Raw genomic sequence first — 20,958 nt, forward strand, 5'->3', positions numbered from 1 at the left:
TGTGTCTTTAATATTGTCTAAAAAAATCGGTTTTAATAATATGCTAAGTACCTCAATAAGGAGCCCAAGGGGACGTCGCCCGTGCGATGTCCTGCCATCGGCCTCACAGAAGTCATTGTGCATGTGCCAGCTTCGCAGATCCTGCTCCTCTGTCCTCGCCCACTCGGCAAGTCACGCCGCTCTGCTCCTCCTTTCCGGATCAAGCGAAGCTGGCGCATGCACAATGACTTCTGTGAGGCCGATGCCAGGACACTGCACGGGCGCTGACATGTGTAACCATGGCGCATGCACGGGATTACGGGCGCTGCACAAACATTTAATCGGTGAAGATGAGTGAATAAATTAGCAGTGGGAATGTGCTGGGCTCCGAAGTAATGGGCGCGGCTTGGCTGCCATAGGGACGTCCCCTCGTGCTCCATATTGGGGTACTGTGCATATTAATAAAACCGATTTTATAGACAAAATTAAAGACACAGGGGAGTAATACTAGTATATTTTAATGTAAATGGTGGAGACTGATGTTATTAGCTCAGTAAGTAAACTCCAGGTGACAGTGTCCCTTTAAATTTCTATTTATCCATATTTGGGGTTTTTAGGTTCCTTTTATTTCAAAATGAGTTTTTTTGGCTGTATTTTTTTTATATTTTTGAGGACATTGTGCCAGTTAGTGAGGCCGATGGACGCTCTAAGCTGGTCAAATTTAATTTTTTCAGAAGTTCAGCGTTTTTTGTACCTTTCAGAAAAAAAAAACATTTAAAATGACAATTGGAAGTTTATTATATTAGTGTTGAGCGAGCATGCTCAGCCGAACACCAGTTTGGTTTGAGCATCGCTATGCTCGTCACATTGCGGAGTTCGGCTGAACACCACGTGTGCTCGAGCGCAATGCTATATATGGAGTCAGAGCAGGGACTCCTAAGCCTCACACTGAGGGATTCCCTCACTGTACAGTGATCTTCTGTATAGAAATAAAGGCTAAATTAGATTTAAATACATGACTCGAGCATCACGCTCGAGCAAACGTGGTGTTCAGCCGAACGCTGCCATGTGCCGAGCATAGAGATGCTCGAGTCAGTGTATTTAAATCTAATTTAGTCTCTATTTCTATGCTGAATATCGCTGTACAGTGAGGGAATCCCTCAGTGCAAGTCTGTGGCTTAGAAGTCCCTGCTCTGACTCCATATATACAGGTCCTTTTAAAAAAATTAGCATATTGTGATAAAGTTCATTATTTTCTGTAATGTACTAATAAACATTAGACTTTCATATATTTTAGATTCATTACACACCAACTGAAGTAGTTCAAGCCTTTTATTGTTTTAATATTGATGATTTTGGCATACAGCTCATGAAAATCCCAAATTCCTATCTAAAAAAATTAGCATATCATGAAAAGGTTCTCTAAACGAGCTATTAACCTAATCATCTGAATCAACTAATTAACTCTTAAACACCTGTAAAAGATTCCTGAGGCTTTTAAAAACTCCCAGCCGGGTTCATTACTCAAAACCGCAATCATGGGTAAGACTGCCGACCTGACTGCTGTCCAGAAGGCCATCATTGACACCCTCAAGCAAGAGGGTAAGACACAGAAAGAAATTTCTGAACGAATAGGCTGTTCCCAGAGTGCAGTATCAAGGCACCTCAGTGGGAAGTCTGTGGGAAGGAAAAAGTGTGGCAGAAAATGCTGCACAACGGGAAGACGTGACCGGACCCTGAGGAAGATTGTGGAGAAGGACCGATTCCAGGTCCCTTGGGGGACCTGCGGAAGCAGTGGACTGAGTCTGGAGAAGAAACATCCAGAGCCACCGTGTACAGGCGTGTGCAGGAAATAGGCTACAGGTGCTGCATTCCCCAGGTCAAGCCACTTTTGAACCAGAAACAGCGGCACTGGACTGTTGCTTAGTGGTCCAAAGTACTTTTTTCGGATGAAAGCAAATTTTGCATGTCATTCGGAAATCAAGGTGCCAGACTCTGGAGGAAGACTGGGAAGAGGGAAATGCCAAAAGTCCAGTGTCAAGTACCCACAGTCAGTGATGGTCTGGGGTGCTATGTCAGCTGCTGGTGTTGGTCCACTGTGTTTTATCAAGGGCAGGGTCAATGCAGCTAGCTATCAGGAGATTTTGGAGCACTTCATGCTTCCATCGGCTGAAAAGCTTTATGGAGATGAAGATTTCATTTTTCAGCACGACCTGGCACCTGCTCACAGTGCCAAAACCACTGGTAAATGGTTTACTGACCATGGTATTACTGTGCTCAATTGGCCTGCCAACTCTCCTGACCTGAACCCCATAGAGAATCTGTGGGATATTGGGAAGAGAAAGTTGAGAGACGCAAGACCCAACACTCTGGATGAGCTTAAGGCCGCTATCGAAGCATCCTGGGCCTCCATGACACCTCAGCAGTGCCACAGGCTGATTGCCTCCATGCCACGCCGCATTGAAGCAGTAATTTCAGCTAAAAGATTCCCGACCAAGTATTGAGTGCATAACTGAACATAATTATTTGAAGGTTGACTTTTTTTGTATTAAAAACACTTTTCTTTTATTGGTCGGATGAAATATGCTAATTTTTTTAGATAGGAAATTTGGGTTTTCATGAGCTGTATGCCAAAATCATCAATATTAAAACAATAAAAGGCTTGAACTACTTCAGTTGGTGTGTAATGAATCGAAAATATATGAAAGTCTAATGTTTATCAGTACATTACAGAAAATAATGAACTTTATCACAATATGCTAATTTTTTTTAGAAGGACCTGTATATTGGCTGTTCAGCAGTGCAGTTATATGTTTTAAAGCCTTTTGTGGAGTGTGTAAGTGGAAAACATTATATATTGACTTTTCAGCAGTGCAGTTATATGTTATAAATCCCTTTTGCCATGTATTAGTGGCAAAAGAAAAATGTATTTGCCGTTCATTGGTGCAGTTATATGGTGTAAAGCCTTTTGTAGCGTGTATAAGTGGAAAAAGAAAAATATATTTGCAGTTCAGCGATGCAGTTATATGTTCTAAAGCCTTTGTGTCATGTATTAGTGGCAAAAGAAAAATATATTTGCCGTTTAGCGGTGCAGTTATATGTTCTAAATCCTTTTGTGGCGTGTGTAAGTGGAAAAAAAATATATATTGGCTGTTCACCAGTGCAGTTATAGGTTATAAAGCCCTTTTTAACGTGTATTAGTGGCAAAAGAAAAATATTTTTGCTGTTCAGTGGTGCAGTCATATGTTATAAAGCCATGTTTGCCGTATATTAGTGGCAAAAGAAAAATGTATTTGCAGTTCAGCGGTGAAGTTATATTTTCTAAAGCCTTTTGTGGCATGTATACGTGGAAAAAGAAAAATATATTTGCCGTTTAGCGGTGCAGTTATATGTTCTAAATCCTTTTGTGGCGTGTGTAAGTGGAAAAAATATATATTGGCTGTTCAGCGGTGCAGTTATATTTTATAAAGCCCTTTTTGCCATCTATTACTGGCAAAAGAAAAATTTATTTGCTGTTCAGATGTGCAGTTATATGTTGTAAAGCCCTTTTTGCCATGCATTTGTGACAAAAGAAAACGATATTTGCCGTTCAGCAGTACAGTTATATGCTCTCAAGCCTTTTGTGGCATGCATTAGTGGAAAAAAAATATATATACTTGCCAGTTCAGCAGGGCAGTTATATGTTCTAAAGCCTTTTGTGGCGTGTATGAGTAAAAAAAGAAAAATATATTTGCCGTTCAGAGGTGCAGTTATATGTTTTAAAGCCTTTTGTAGCGTGTATTAGTGGGAAAAGAAAAATATATTTGCCATTCAGAGGTGCAGTTGTATATTCTAAAGCCTTTTGTTTCATGTATAAGTGGAAAAAGAAAAACATATTTGCCGTTCAGCAATGCAGTTATATGTTCTAAAGCCTTTTGTGGCGTGTGTAAGTGGAAAAAAATATATATTGGCTGTTCAGCGGTGCAGTGATATGTTATAAATCCCTTTTTGCCATGTATTAGTGGCAAAAGATAAATATATTTGCCGTTCAGCAGTGTAGGTATATGTTCTAAAGCCTTTTGTGGCATGTATTAGTGGCAAAAGAAAAATATATTTGCTGTTCAGTGGTGCAGTTATGTTATAAAGCCCTTTTTGCCGTCTATTACTGGCAAAAGAAAAAAATATTTGCTATACAGAGGTGCAGTTATATGTTGTAAAGCACTATTTGTAGTTTATTAGTGGCACAAAAAAATAATAATTTGCCGTTCAGCCGTGCATTTGTATGTTGTAAAGCCCTTTTTGAAATGCATTTGTGGCAAAAGAAAACTATATTTGCCGTTCAGCGGTACAGTTATATGTTCTAAAGCCTTTTGTGGCGTGCATTAGTGGCAAAAGAAAATATATTTGGCGTTCAGCGGTGCAGTTATATGGTCCAAAGCCCTTTTTGTAGTGCATTAGTAGCTCAAAAAATATATTTTTGCCGTTCAGCAGTGCAGTTATATGTTGTAAAGCACTTTTTGACGTGTATTAGTAGAAAAAGAAATATATTTTCCATTCAGCAGTGCAGTTATATGTTCTAAAGCTTTTTGTGGGCTGTATTAGTGGCAAAAGAAAAATATATTTGCCATTCAGCGGTGCAGTTATATGTTCTAAAGCCTTTTGTGGCGTATATTAGTGGCACCAAAAAATATATATTTGTTTTTCAGCTGTGCAGTTATGCACTCACCTAAGGAATTATTAGGAACACCTGTTCTATTTCTCATTAATGCGATTATCTAGTCAACCAATCACATGGCAGTTGCTTCAATGCATGTAGGGTTGTGGTCCTGGTCAAGACAATCTCCTGAACTCCAAACTAAATGTCAGAATGGGAAAGAAAGGTGATTTAAACAATTTTGAGCGTGGCATGGTTGTTGGTGCCAGATGGGCCGGTCTGAGTATTTCACAATCTGCTCAGTTACTGGGATTTTCACACACAACCATTTCTAGGGTTTACAAAGAATGGTGTGAAAAGGGAAAAACATCCAGCATGCGGCAGTCCTGTGGGCGAAAATGCCTTGTTGATGCTAGATGTCAGAGGAGAATGGGCCGACTGATTCAAGCTGATAGAAGAGCAACGTTGACTGAAATAACCACTCGTTACAACCGAGGTATGCAGCAAAGCATTTGTGTAAGCCACAACACGCACAACCTTGAGGCGGATGGGCTACAACAGCAGAAGACCCCATCGGGTACCACTCATCTCCACTCCAAATAGGAAAAAGAAGCTACAATTTGCACGAGCTCACCAAAATTGGACTGTTGAAGACTGGAAAAATGTTGCCTGGTCTGATGAGTCTCGATTTCTGTTGAGACATTCAAATGGTAGAGTCCGAATTTGGCGTAAACAGAATGAGAACATGTATCCATCATGCCTTGTTACAACTGTGCAGGCTGGTGGTGGTGGTGTAATGGTGTGGGGATGTTTTCTGGGCACACCTTAGGCCCCTTAGTGCCAATTCACCATTGTTTAAATGCCACAGGCTACCTGAGCATTGTTTCTGACCATGTCTATCCCTTCATGACCACCATGTACCCATCCTCTGATGGCTACTTCCAGCAGGATAATGCACCATGTCACAAAGCTTGAATCATTTCAAATTGGTTTCTTGAACATGACAATGAGTTCACTGTACTAAAATGGCCCCCACAGTCACCAGATCTCAACCAAATAGAGCATCTTTGGGATGTGGTGGAACGGGAGCTTCATGCCCTGGATGTGCATCCCTCAAATCTCCATCAACTGCAAGATGCTATCCTATCAATATGGGCCTACATTTCTAAAGAATGCTATCAGCACCTTGTTGAATCAATGCCACGTAGAATTAAGGCAGTTCTGACGCAAAAGGTGTTCCTAATAATTCTTTAGGTGAGTGTATGTTGTAAAGTCAATTTTAGCCGTGTGATTGATAGTGGCAAAAGAAAGCTATATTTGCCGTCGTTCAGCGGTGCAGTTATATGTTCTAAAGCCTTTTGTGGCGTATATTAGTGGCAAAATAAAACTATATTTGCCATTCAGCGGTGCATTTATATGTTCTAAAGCCCTTTTTGCTATGTATTAGTGGCAAAGGAAAAATATATTTGCTGTTCAGAGGTACAGTTATATTTTGTAAAGCCCTTTTTTTCTGTGTATTAATGGCACAAAAGAAAACAATATTTCCTGTTCAGCGGTGCAGTTATATGTTCTAAAGACTTTTGTGGCATGTATTAGTGGCAAAAGAAAAATATATTTGCTTTCAGCAATGCAGTTATATTTTCTAAAGTATTTTGTGGCGTGTATAAGTGGAAAAAGAATAAATATATTTGCCGTTCAGCGGTGCAGTTACATGTTCTAAAGCCTTTTGTGGTGTGTACTAGTGGCAATGAAAATATACTTGCCATTCAGTGGGGCAGTTATATGTTCTAAAGCCTTTTGTGGCGTGTATTAGTGGCAAAAGAAAAATATATTTGCCATTCAGCGGTGCATTTATATGTTCTAAAGCCCTTTTTGCCATGTATTAGTGGCAAAGTAAAAATATATTTGCCATTCAGCAGTGCATTTATATGTTGTAAAGCTCTTTTTGCCGTGTATTAGTGGCAAAAGAAAAATATATTTGCCGTTCAACGGTGCAGTTATATGTTCTAAAGCCTTTTGTGGCGTGCATAAGTGGAAAATACAAATTTATTTGCCATTCAGCGATGCAGTTATATGTTCTAAAGGCTTTTGTGGCATCTATTAGTGGCAAAACAGAAAAATATTTGCCGTTCAACTGTGCAGTTATATGTTCTAAAGCCTTTTGTGGCATGTATAAGTGGATAAAGAAAAATGTATTTGCCATTCAGAGGTGCAGTTATATGTTTTAAAGCCCTTTTTACCGTGTATTAGTAGCAAAAGAAAAATATATTTGCTGTTCAGATGTGCAGTTTTTTGTTATAAAGCCTCTTTTGCTGTGTGTTAGTGGCAATAGAAAAATATATTTGCCGTTCAGCGGTGTAGTTATATGTTGTGAAGCTCTTTTTGCCATGTTTTAATGGCGCCCAAAAATATATATTTGCTGTTCAACGGTGCAGTTATATGTTGTAAAGCTCTTTTTGCCGTGTATTAGTGGCAAAAGAAAATATATTTGCCGTTCAACGGTGCAATTATATGTTCTAAAGCCTTTTGTGGCATCTATTAGTGGAAAAAGAAAAATGTATTTGCTGTTCAGCGGTGCAGTTATATGCTGTAAAGCCTTTTGTGGAGTGTATTAGTGGCAAAAGAAAAATAAATTTGCCATTCAGCGGTGCAGTTATATGTTATAAAGCCCTTTTTGCCGTGTATTAGTGACAAAAGAAAAATACGTTTGCTGTTCAGCGCTGCAGTTTTATGTTCTAAAGCCTTTTGTGGTGTGTATAAGTGGAAAAAGAAAACTATATTGGCCGTTCTGTGGTGCAGTTATATGTTCTTAAGCCTTTTTTGGCGTGTATTAGTGGTACGAAAAAATATAGATTTGCCGTTCAATGATGTAGTTATATGTTGTTAAGCCCTTTTTCACATGTATTAGTGGCAAAAGAAAAATATATTTGACCTTCAGCGGTGCATTTATATATTGTAAAGCCTTTTGTGGTGTGCATAAGTGAAACAAAATAAGGGCCTATTTGCAGTTCAGCGGTGCAGTTAAATGTTCTAAAGCTCTTTTTGTTGTGTAATAGTGGCAAAATAAAATTATATTTGCCTTTCAGCGGTGCAGTTATATGTTTTAAAGCCCTTTTTGTCATGCATTAGGGGCAAAAGTAAAATATATTTGTCGTTTAGTGGTGCAGTTATATATTCTAAAGCTTTCTGTGACGTGTATAAGTGCAAAAAATAAGGGCCTATTTGCCATTCAGCTGTGCAGTTATATGTTCTAAAGCCCTTTTTGTTGTGTAATAGTGTCAAAATAAAAATATATTTGCCGTTCCGCGGTACAGTTTTATGTTCTAAAGCTTGTTTTTTTGTGTATTAGTGGCAAAATAAAAATATATTTGTGGTTCAGTGGTGCAGTTATATATTCTAAAGGCAGATGCTCAACAGACAGGATAAATTTTTGGGGGGTTATTGTTCTGACAGATCAGAGGAAGGACAAAATAATCAGTGACGTCAACACAAACTTACTGCTAACACTGCTCCACTCTGTCGGGGGGCTTTGCTTATATAAGCGTTTAATAGAACAGAATTAGTAGACATCTATGTGGAATCAGCTGATGACGGTGTAAAAGGAGTGCGCTTCTCCATCGACCTGTAAGGCTGAGTTCATACTTGAGGTATTTGGTCAGTTTTGGCCCGTGACTGCCCAAAAGAGTAAAGTGTGCAGTGATTCTATGAGCGACGCCTGTCATATGAATTTCACTACCGGAGCAGACTTGCGTGTTACTGCAAGGCACAGTGTTCTACACCACTATAAAGGCTCTCTGCAGCCAGGAAATAGCAGTTTTTAATGCGTTTCGCCACAAATAAATTTGGATTGAACCCAAAAAATTTGGATCAAACCGGCTGAATCAAATTTTTTTTTAAATTAGCTTCTTTCTATAATGATGATCAACAAAAGAGCAAACTATCTTCTCTCTGGTGATCAAATTATTTATGCAGTTTCGTTACGTGTGATGCCCATTGCTGTATTCCAGACCGTATTTGCAGATCCGCAATACACGGCGCCTGCCCCATGAATAGTGCCCGTGCATTGCGGACCGCAATTTGCGGTCCACAGCACGGGCACGAGCTTTACACGTTCGTGTGAATGAGCCCTAATGCAGAAATTAAAGTGAATGCATGTGAATACAGCTAACAAGTGGGCAATTATCATGGGCATGAGTATTATAAGCCATCACATATACTGTAAAACGTAGACAATGTTAAAAAAAATCTTACCCAATGCATATCCCACGCATATAGCAGCATCTGAAATGGCATATATCCCACCGTACAAAGATGTATGACGTAGATCTACTAGTTGTCCCATGATAGAGAAGATTGATGTATCAACCATTCCAACAGCAATGCCCATGACAGCCACAGGACCAATGAGACCATACATATTGGAAGCTAGTGGAACCTAGATGGGAAAGGAGCATGTAGATGCACAATGTTCTGATTAGAAATATACATTTTGATTTTATGAACATTTATTTTCAAGCTAGTTGCCTGAACCATGTACATTTAAGGCATCAATAGGTGGAGGTCTAGTATCCATAGTTGCCAAGTTGACATTAGACCACTAAAAATCAGGTGCACCCATGAGGCAGAGGACTTTCTACCATGCACTGAGCTATCCATACTGACCAATAAAAGACCAATTCCCATGAGTATCATTCCGACAAGTGCACACAGCCACCTGAAAAAAGAAGGCACTGATTTAGTCTCCTGTGAATTCATAACAGTAAATATCTAGAGGTAGAATAGGAATAGACCAACCTCCCCATCTTGTATGCCAGAGTACCAAACAGGTTTGTGCATAGGAGGTACATAACACTGGCAGGTAGGAAAATCAAACCTGTTAGAAGTAAACATGAGCGGGTTATACCGGGGGGTTATACTCAACATGTAATTATTAAAGAAAAACGGCAACCAGTGTTCTGAATAATAGAATAAAGAAGGAGAATATTAAAGAGGCTGCGTAAAAAAATTTGGACATATGGATTTTTTAGAGAGGGTGCCCCATCCAGGTTACTGTGAAGAGAAGGGGAGTAGATAACTTGTGACCCTTCAACTATTGTGATTAGTGGACAGTGTGTTCTGTATACAGTACCACATGTATCCTACCTGCCGAGAAGTAATCTCTAAACAACAGGACATATTAGACTATTATGAGGCTCAGAGGCCTGATTGAACATGCAAAATTTCAGGATTTGTATTGTAAATATAGTGACATTGAAAATGTTAAAGAAAGTCACCAAAAATTCTTAAAAATATGTTTCAAGAGCAGACCAAAAAGAGCAATAATACCCCCCTCCATTTCAGCATCTCTAACTTTTGTTTTCACTGACATGGGATCTTTATGAGGTTTTAAACGTGAGAAATTAGTTTTTGGTATTGTTTAGGGTAGATGTCAATTACTGTGTAATTTTATTTTGTTTTTTAGACCTAAATATAGAAAACAGCTACTGTCATGTAGTGACACCTGTGCACCTAGGCAGTATAGTTTTTATGCACAAATAATGCAATAAAGTTGTTTCAGCTTACCAAGCCAGAAAAACAGTCCTCTTGTCTCATTGGAGTGGTGCACAGCTTCTCAACATGGTGTTAGTACTGGAAATAATTATTTATCCAATGCTCCTCCTCCCCCAAAAAAATAAAAAATCTATATTCTGTGGAAGTTTAAAACTGGCCTTAAATAAAGAATATTCATTTTTTTGGTGTTTTTTTTTTAGAATAGTGCTGGATAGATAATTATTTAATAGTTATTTTATGTAACATTTTTATATGTAATAAGTTTATCCATAATTGTCCATAGTTGCTTTTTTGGGGGAGCAGGTAACTCAGGGCCTTTCCTCAGCACCAAACCCTTCTTCTGCCAGGGAGGAGACGGGAGAAGCCAGCCCTATGCCTCGCCTATATTGTTTTGCACCTGAATTCCTCCAGTAAAGAAGCAAACTGGTTTACTGCAGACCCTGACTCTCTGGACTTATTTCCTATTGGGGTGAACCACGTCTTACCATCCCTTCCAGAGAGCACCAACACGTGGTGACACCTTGACGGTGTCTGGGGGAGTCATTGTAACATTGGGGCAACCCCAAACCCAGCCACTGCACTACCTTTACTGTTGTAGTCACATGCCACAAGTGTCCTATCCTTTCCATATCCACACTGTACTCCTGCTGTTCCCAATTAAAAGGAAGAATTTTTCTAGGTTTGTTCAGAACCAGCCACTTTTTCTTCTGACAATTATCATTTGTGCGGGTGTAAATATTGGCATGCATTCTGCCCCTGTTAATCCCTTCTACCCTAGGCCTATTTTTGCAAATCTGACCTGTGTCACTTTATGTGGTAATAACTTTGGAATGCTTTTACTTATCTGATTCTGAGATTGTTTTCTCGTGACACATTGTGCTTTATATAAGTGATAACTTTGAGTCAATATTTTTTTCCTTTATTTGGGAAAAACATCAAATTTACAGAAAATTCTGAAAAATGCACTATTTTTGAAATTTTTGATTTTCTACATTTAAGACAGATAGTAATGCCTAATAAAATAGTTATCAATCATAATTTCCCATATGTCTACTTTATGTTGGCATCATTTTGTAAATTTCATTTAATTTTTTTAGGATGTCAGATGGCTTTGAAATTTACAGTACATGCAAATTTTAGATTTTCCAATAAACAGTTTTTTTAAAGATCTAATTAAGTTATTAAGTCACTTTTAGGGGTTTACATGATATAAATTGACAATAAATGACATTTTAAAAACTACACTACTCAAGTTATTTAAAATTGATTCAACAAACTTTGTTAACCCTTTGGGTGTTTCATAAGAATGAAATGAAAAGGAGATGAAAAATCAAAATTTAGCTTTTTTAGGCAGATTTTACATTTTCATATATATTTTCCTGTGGCACAACAAGGGTTGACATCCAAACAAAAGTCAATATCTATTACCCTGATTCTGCAGTTTATAGAAACACCTCATATGTGTCCGTGAACTGCTGTATGGGCACACGGCAGGGCACAGGGTGCAAGGAGCAACATATGGATTTTGGAGTGCAGATTTCACTGGAATAATTTTCAGGCGCCATGTCACTATTGAAGACACCCTGATGCACCCCTACAGTAATAAATATCAAAAAGTGACCCCATTCCGGAAACTATATGGGCGTACCACTGGGGTCAAAAGGAAAGGAGCACCAAATGACTTCTGAAAGGCAGATTTCATTGGAATAATTGACAGGCGTCATCTTGCAATTGAGTGGAAACCCCCAAAAGTGACCCCTTTCTGGAAACTACACCCCTCAAGGAATCTTTCAAGGCATGTAGTAATCGCTTAGACCCCAAAAGTGTTTTTTAGAATTAGAAAACATTTGACTGTGAAAATGAAAATTTTTATTTTTTTCTAGCAAAAGTAACTTTAGGCCCAAATTTTTCAGTTTCAAAAGGGATAACTAGAGAAAATGCACCCCCTAATTTGTTGCCCATTTTTTCCTGATTATGGCAATACCCCATATGTGCTTGTATACTACTATATGGGTGTACCACAGTGGTCAGAAGGAAAGGAGCACCAACTGGCTTCTGGAAGGCAGATTTCTCCTGAATAATTGACAGGCACCATCTCGTAATTGAACACACCCTGATGTACCCTTAGAGTGGAAACCCCCCAAAAGTGATCTCATTCTGGCAACTGCACCCTTAAAGGAATCTTTCAAGATGTGTAGTGAGCACTTTGTCTTCAAAGGTGATTCATGGAATTGGCTGTGAAAATGAAAAATTGCAATTTTTTTCCAGAAAAATTGACTTTAGGCCCAAATTTTTCAGTTTCACAAGGGATAACTAGAGAAAATGCACCCCCAATGTATTGCCCTTTTTCTCTTGATTATAGCAATACTCTATATGTGCTTGTATACTGCTATATGGGTGTACCGCAGGGGTCAGAAAGAAAGGAGCACCAAATGGCTTCTGGAAAGCAGATTTCACCGGAATAATTGACAGGTGCCATCTTGCAATTGAACACACCCTGATGTACACCTAGAGTGGAAACCCCCAAAAATTGACCCCATTCTGGAAACTACACCCCTCAAGGAATATTTCAAAGTGTGTAGTGGGTACTTTGACCCATAACGCTTTTTTACAGAATTTTACAACCAAATTTTTACAGGGGGTAACAAAACAAAATGCACCCCAAATTTTGTAACCCATTTTCCCCTGAATATGGCAACACCCAACATGTGCTGAAAAAGGAATGCATGAACGCATGGCAGGGTTCAAAAGGGAAGGAGCGCCATAGGGCTTTTGGAGGACAGATTTTGCAGGATGTACTTCTAGAGTGGAAACCCCCAAAAAGTGACCCCGTTCTGGAAACTACATCCCTCAAGGAATATTTCAAGGTGTGTAGTGAGCACTTTGACCTATCAGGTGTTTTACAGAATTAGGAAACACTTGACTGATTAAGTTGCTTTACACCCACATTTTCCACTTTCACAAGGGGTAACAGGACAAAATGCACCTCACATTTTGTAACCCATTTTCCCCTGAATACAGCAACACCCCATATGTATTTGAAGCCTTCTGTTGTATGGGTGCACAACAGGGCTCTAGATTTAAACTGCAAAATATGAGTTTTGCAGGCCTGAATTGGCAGACATGGATTTTAGATACCATGTTGCATTCACAAAGGTCCCTAGAAATTAAACTCCCCAAAAAGTGACCCCATTTTGGAAAGTGCACCCCTGTATAAAAATTTTAAGGGGTGGAAAGGGTACTTTTCCGCAAATAGGTGTCTCACAGAAGGTAGAAACACTTGTCAAAGGATTTAAAAGCACTCGGCTGTGAAAATGAAAAAATACAACCAGACAATTTTTCACTTTCACAAGGTATAAGAGGAAAAAATGCACCCCAGTATGTGTTGTTACCCATTTTCTCCCCATTCTGGAAACAACCCATATGTGCTTGTAGCCTGCTGCATGGTCGCAGAGCAGGACTCTAGAGGCAAACTGCAAAATATGGATTTTGCAGGCATGAATAAACAGACATGGATTTTATGTGCCATGTTGCATGTTTAAAAATTCCGGAGATCCCCAGAAATTAAAATCCCCAAGAAGTGACCCCATTTTGGAAAGTGTATGAACATTTTAAGGGGTGGAAAGGGCAATTTTGACTTTGACAGTTGTCTCACAGAAAAGAATATGTAGTGGTTGTTGGAAAGTGGGTATGCAAGCAAGGGGGACTAAATGAGAAATATGGAAATATTACAGGAAGCATAAAGGATGAAATTAATAATCCATGGATGAATGGAAAGGTCGGAAACAATCCTTTATGCCAGGTTTATCAGGGCAGGTGTTGCACTTATAAATGGTTTCCTTTCGTATTCCCCTTTTGTAACAAACCTGGCATCTTTTTGTTTTTTTTTCCCTCTTCGCTGTTTGTGGGACTTCACCAGGGAAATGTTTTCCTGGTACTACACGGGCACCATGACCTGCTGAAGTACTCAGGTCCTCCCCTTCCTGACTTTGGAAAATTAGGTCCTTGATGACCACCGCTTGGAACTAAAGGAAGTTCCTGTGTGGCCGTTCCCACGACAGGTGGCAGAAGATCAGTAAGACTGGCAACACGTGGTTTGATATGACAGGTTTTCCTTGTGGATCAATAGGCGTCTGTGTGGTATCTGGTAATAGCCACCCCCCTTGCCTCAGGTGTTGCTAATGTGGTCATTTAACCTTCCTGATTTATTGTTGCTTTTCTCACAATGCTGTGCTGTTTATAGCTTCAGTTTCTGTTGTGGAAAGCTGGTGTGTGGATCTCGGCAGAGTTCCTGGTGCTTCCATTGCTCCTTTGAAGTTACGTTTTTACTTTCCCTTTTTGTATTTTGTTTGGGTTCTGTGTGTTGCATTTCCCTATTGTTTGTATTAGGCCTGAAGGAGACTCCTGCTTGTCCTTCCTTTTGGAGGAAGAGGTAGTCTCGTCCCTGCCATTAGTACTAGGGTCCTGTAGGGCTAGATAGGACTCTAGTTATTCCTGTGTATGAACACACCTACCTCTGGGGTCTGTTCATACTGATAGTCAGTCAGGATTTTGGTGAGGGTTTTACTATGAGGTGTCCATCTTCTTTCCCTAGTTCTTAGGCCTGATTCCCTGTTCCCCCCTTCCCTCTTATGCTCAGTGTGGTGTTTCCCTCCCACACTGAAGCGTGACAAAAATGTACGCATTGTACAGTGCCATCTGTAAAATGTATACGGCCAGCTTTTTGTACCACACCTTAGTTTTACGAACGGCTCTGCAGGGTTTCACAACTTAATCAGACAGATCAACCCCTCCTAGGTGCCTGTTTTAATCAAGGATGCAGTCTGGCTTGTTGACAGTGGTAGTGGTACCTCACACTCGGGTAGGAGAAGAGGTGTTAGTGTGAATAGTGGTCAGTACAAGGACATTCCTCTTGTCCTTGTTCTTAACCGCCAGGAAGTTCTCATGGCGTAGAGCATTACTGTCACCTTTTCGGAGTAGTTGCCCTACCAGGGATTTAGGGAGGCCTCTCTGACTTTTGCATACTGTGCCGAAAGCCACAGTACCTCTGACTTTTAGGGACATGAATAGTGGGATGCTGGTGTAATAGTTATCCACATAGAGGTAGTAACCCTTATCTAGCAATGGGTGCAGTTAATCCCACACCATCTTCCCAGTAACTCCTAGGACGGGTGGGTATTCAGGGGGTTGTATCTGGGAATCTTTCCCTTCATAAACCCGGAACCTGTAGGTATAATTCCTTATCGTGCCCGCTTGCAGGTCAGGTACTGGTGGTATTTAACCCTTCCTTTAAAATGTACAGATGTAGCAGCGCTAGCGATCACAGTAGAATTGTGTGAGTGCAGTGCGATTTCCTGTTTCATTAGAGAACGAAGCGTGTAAAAAGTGTAGTTAGAAAATTCATGGTGCAATTAGGGTTTGTAAACTGCAGATGGCGAATGGAACTGCAGTTTGTACAGCAGTATTTGTCCCTGCTTACAGTACGTGGAGGCAAAAGTGCTACTATACAGTATGTGATGGGGACATCATTTGTGACAGATTCTGCGCTGACATGGTAAAATCAGTTGATGTGTAATACCCCAGAGTGGCATTGCCACCTCCTTTGTACCCCCACTATCTTGGTTGGTGCTTCCTGTGTCATCTAATGTAATTTCCTGCGATGTGTATTTATTTCCCTGCTGAAGTAATATAAAAGTGTTATGTGCCTGGTTCACCAGCAGGTGGCAGCAAATCTGAGAAGAGATAGTTTCTATGGAGAGGAACTTTCCAGTTCCCTTCCAGCCCACTCTAGAGAGGGAGGAGTTTAGTTAGTCAGTGAGAAGGAGAGTCTCTAGTCCACCCTCCGTAGGGAGAGGTTGTGTGTCGGCTAGCAGAGCACTACATGGTTGCTTGTCCCCTCCTGGGCTTGCATTGCCTTCATCTTAGCTGAAGCTAGAGCTTGAGGTACTCCAAAGCTAGGACAAGAAGTTCCTAGGATTAAAGTAAGAGACAGACTACAGACAGCTAAACTACATTCCAGTAGAAGAGGAAAGTTCCTGTTTACTCCAGCTAGCATAGCAGGGATGAGATTGTTGTAGAGAAGTATTTGCATGCCAGATTAAGCCAATACCTGCTATTCACCAATATACAGTTTGGAAATTGTTTGTATTACCGTTTATGCCAAGTAAAGCTGTCTTTAACGTTACTACAAGTCTGGAATCCATTTATTTTACTTATTCATCATCCAAGTTCAACTAGCCTTTTTGCACTGCTTCAGACTACACCATGTCTGGGATCCAAGGATATCCAGGTAGGAACACCGTGACACGTGTATACAACATCTACAGAGACTGTAGGCCACTCTGGCAATCCTACCCTGGGTACCAACATTACCATCTACAAAGGGGACTTTATGTCCGCATTGCTTAACTGCAACTGGCTTCAAATTTACTCGCTCTATAAGAGGGACATATTTCGTAGAAACGTCCTAAGGGTCGAAGGATACCCCAGAGGCTGGAAATAGGCTGCTGCAGATGTGTGTACAACTCCTTACAGGCAGCTGGTGCTCAATATTTCTAATGGCAACCTGGCTGTCCGTTTCTGGCACTGGCTGGATCTCCATCCTTGGAGCGGTCACCACACGTTCAGCCCCAGAGACAGAACGAACTTCCAGAGCCCAGTATTCGATGCGCTAATTGTTCAGTGACTCAACAACAGAGGAGCGTGTGTAATAAGTAATGCACACGCTTCTGAACCGCTCCAGTGTCTGCACCAAGACCCGCACTCTGACTGACCAGTCACAGATTTTATTTTACCATGTCAGCACAGCATCTGTCACAATGCTGCATGTTCAATGTATCAGTTAGGCACCGGAGCAGTATATATATATATATATATATATATATATATATATATATACGCATGTGTACTAGGACATGTTTACATACACTCATACTGTATACAAACAAAGCTTGCCGTGCTAATTCAGTCTTTGGTTGCTTTTTTTTTAGTATTTCAGGTACACCTGATTTGCAATGCTTTAGGGTCATTAAATTCTAAACTTAAGAACTGGTGACCAATAAAATAGAAATCCATATTGTGACTATGTGAGGTCTCTGGCGCTGCGCAGAGACCTCAAGGGACCTCTGGATCTGTACCCAAGAAGCACGTAGGACGGAAAGGTGATCCTCCACAGCCGGAATATCCTGGGGAGAGAATATCTCCGGTAACACGGCAGGTTGGAACCCATAATTGGCCATGAAGGGAGACGTCCCAGAGGAAGAGTTCACCGCCGTGTTCCTGGCAAACTCAGCCCAAGGCAGGAGGTCAACCCAATTGTCTTGGTGATCGGAGACATAGCAACGAAGGAATTGCTCCAAGGCCTGATTGGATCGTTCTGCGGCCCCATTGGACTGAGGGTGGTAGGCCGAGGAGAAAGAGAGATGAATCCCCAACTGGGAGCAAAAGGCGCGCCAGAACCTGGACACAAACTGACTCCCCCGATCCGACACAATCTCCTTGGGCAAACCGTGCAACCGGAAGACCTCCCTGGCAAAAATCGAGGCCAACTCTTGTGCAGAGGGTAACTTCTTGAGAGGAACACAGTGGCACATTTTGGAAAACCGATCCACTATCATGAGAATGACCGTATGGCCTCGGGATGCAGGGAGGTCCACAATGAAATCCATCCCCAGGTGTGACCATGGACGCTCCCCGGTGGCTATGGGTTGCAAAAGGCCCAACGGAAGGTGCCGAGGGGACTTACTCTGGGCACAAACGGAGCATGCCGCTACATATGCGGCGATGTCGGAACGTAGGAAAGGCCACCAGAACAGACGTGAAACAGCCCAGGACAGCTGATTCTTTCCAGGATGCCCCGCGGCCTTGGAGTTATGGTAGGTTCGCAACAACCGAGTGCGCAACTCCTCAGGCACAAAACACCTGCCGTTGGGTCTCCCAGAGGGAGCACCAGATTGAGCCGCCAAAATCTGCTCACCCAGGGGAGAGGTCAGGCTGGTGCGAATGGCGGCCAGGATCTGATTCGGAGGTATGACCGAAGTCGGAATCGACTCCTCCCCGGACAGCTCGGAGTACTGCCGTGATAAGGCATCCGCTCTGATGTTCTTGGAACCGGGTAGGTAGGAGACCACGTAATTAAAACGTGACAAGAACAGAGCCCATCTGGCCTGACGTGGTGTCAATCTCTTGGCCTCAGAGAGGTAGGTCAGATTCTTGTGGTCCGTCAGGATGAGAACCGGAACCACCGAGCCCTCGAGCAAGTGCCTCCATTCTTTAAGGGCCTGCACGATGGCCAATAACTCCCTGTCACCAATCTGATAGTTGCACTCCGCGGAAGACAGTTTCCGGGAGTAAAACCCACAAGGAAGCAGAGGACCCTCCGGTGTTCTACGCTGAGACAGGAGGGCGCCTACTCCCGTCTCAGACGCGTCCACCTCGAGGACAAACGGCAACCCAGGGTTGGGATGCGACAGAATCGGAGCCGACACAAATGCGGATTTTAGAGCCTCAAAAGCTCGGATGGCCTCGGGCGGCCAGACCTGGGGATTACTTCCCTTCCTGGTCAGATCCGTGAGAGGCTTGGCTAGCAAGGAAAAGTCCCTGATGAACTTCCGATAATAATTGGCGAAGCCCAAAAAGCGCTGCAGGGCACGAAGACCACTGGGCTGGGGCCACTGTAAGACAGCCGAAACCTTCTCAGGATCCATGGAGAACCCCTCAGCGGAAATGATGTAACCTAAGAAGGTTACCTGGGATCGGTGAAATTCACATTTCTCAAGCTTACCGAACAGCTTGTTCTCTCGTAACCTTTGCAACACTCGTCTGACATCCAGAATGTGGGCCTCCATGGATTCAGAATATACCAAGATGTCATCCAAATAGACCACCACACACTGCTGCAACAGGTCACGGAAAACATCGTTGATGAATTCCTGGAAGACTGCGGGCGCATTGCACAACCCAAAGGGCATAACCAAGGATTCATAATGACCGGTCCTGGTGTTAAACGCGGTCTTCCACTCATCGCCCGCCTTGATCCTTACCAGGTTATATGCCGCCCTCAGGTCGAGTTTGGTAAAGACCGTGGCCCCTTTGAGGCGATCGAACAGCTCGGAAATCAAGGGTATCGGGTAAGCGTTCTTGATCGTGATGCGATTGAGACCCCTGTAATCGATGCAAGGCCTCAACTCACCGCCCTTCTTTTTCACAAAGAAAAATCCAGCCCCTGCCGGGGACGAGGATTTGCGAATGTGTCTGCGTGAAAGCGCCTCCCTCACGTACTCCTCCATGGCCTCATTCTCCGCTACCGACAGTGGATAGACTTTGCCACGAGGAGGAACGGCACCAGATTGTAACTCTATGGCACAATCGTATGGGCGGTGCGGAGGTAGGGCAACCGCACGCACCTTATCGAATACATCCCGGTACTCCTCGTATTCAGGAGGCAACAGAGAGTCCGAGGAAGTACTCAGCAACTTGACAGGCCCATGGATGCAACTAGCCCCACACTGCGGTGACCACGAGAGGATCTCGGCCGATTTCCAATCGAAAGTCGGATTATGCTTCTGAAGCCAGGGGTACCCCAAGACCACCGAGTAGTGTGGAGACGAAATAACCTGGAGACAGACCGACTCTCTGTGAACGGCACCAATGACCATCCCCACTGGAAGGGTCTCATGAGTCACGTGTGGCGGCAGAAGGGGTCTGCCGTCTATCGCCTCAAGAGCCAGTGGGGAACCTCGAGGCTGCAGAGGAATGGAATTGGCGGCGGCGAACACACCATCAATGAACAAACCACCAGCACCAGAGTCCACCAACGCCTGGGTCGTCACCGAGCCCCCGACCCAGGAGAGGACAACAGTAATCAGTGGTTTGTCAACACGGGAAACCGGGGACGAGGAGACTCCACCCAAGATCTGCCCCCGACAGGACCTCAGGTGCGAGCGTTCTCCCGGACGGTTCGGACATGCCAACCGAAAATGCCCACCGAGACCACAGTACATGCATCGGCCCTCGCGTCTCCGGAGTGCCCTCTCCCCCTCGGAAAGGCGAGCAAACCCCCGCTGCATGGGTTCACCCCCAGACAAGTCATCCCCAGGAGGCGTGGGAGGAGAGGGAGGCACGGGTGGGACAGCAAACGTAGGCGCCAATCTGTTAGGAGACCTCCGCAGGCTCTCCTTAAAGGAAGGTCTCTCCCTGAGTCTGGTGTCAATCAAAATCAGGAAAGAAATAAGAGACTCGAGCTCCACTGGTAGGTCCTTAGCTGCAACCTCATCCTTCAAGGCATCCGAGAGACCATGAGAGAAAGCAGCGACCAGAGCCTCATTATTCCAGCCCACCTCTGCTGCCAGGGTACGAAACTCAATGGCGTATTCAGCTACGGATCGTGAACCCTGTCTGATGGACATAAGGAGCTTCGCAGCAGAGGCAGCACGAGCCGGCACATCGAATACCTTCCGAAGAGAAGCAACAAAACCGGAAAACTCGGCAACCACCGGATTGTTGTTCTCCCATAAAGGGCTGGCCCAGGCCAAGGCCTTGTCCGAGAGCAGCGAGATCAAGAAGCCCACCTTTGATCTCTCAGTAGGAAAGGCATGTGGCAGCAACTCGAAGTAAATGCCCACCTGGTTAAGGAAACCTCGGCACTGAGTTGGCTCTCCCCCAAAGCGCTGTGGAAGGGGGGCAGAACCGGTCATACCCCGAAACACCACAGGCGCAGCAACAGGTGTCGGGGTAGACTCTGGCGCAACAACCGGAGCGGCAGTAGGAGCGGGCCCAGGAGCGACAACCGACCCATC

At 42.9% G+C, this 20,958-nt stretch overlaps 1 protein-coding gene across 1 annotated transcript in view; it reads right to left on the bottom strand.

Moving 5' to 3' along the window:
* LOC122925551 (chromaffin granule amine transporter-like) overlaps positions 1-20,958 on the bottom strand; it is a 121,025-nt gene that overhangs the window by 14,460 nt on the left and 85,607 nt on the right. The window contains exons 10-12 of the mRNA XM_044276909.1: positions 9,407-9,485; positions 9,275-9,326; positions 8,864-9,047 (exon numbers count right to left, since the gene is read on the bottom strand). Of these exons, the coding sequence (XP_044132844.1) occupies positions 8,864-9,047; positions 9,275-9,326; positions 9,407-9,485 (315 nt within the window). The remainder of the gene's footprint in view (positions 1-8,863; positions 9,048-9,274; positions 9,327-9,406; positions 9,486-20,958) is intronic.

This window comes from Bufo gargarizans, chromosome 2 (assembly GCF_014858855.1).
Source record: "Bufo gargarizans isolate SCDJY-AF-19 chromosome 2, ASM1485885v1, whole genome shotgun sequence".
NCBI lineage: Eukaryota > Metazoa > Chordata > Amphibia > Anura > Bufonidae > Bufo > Bufo gargarizans.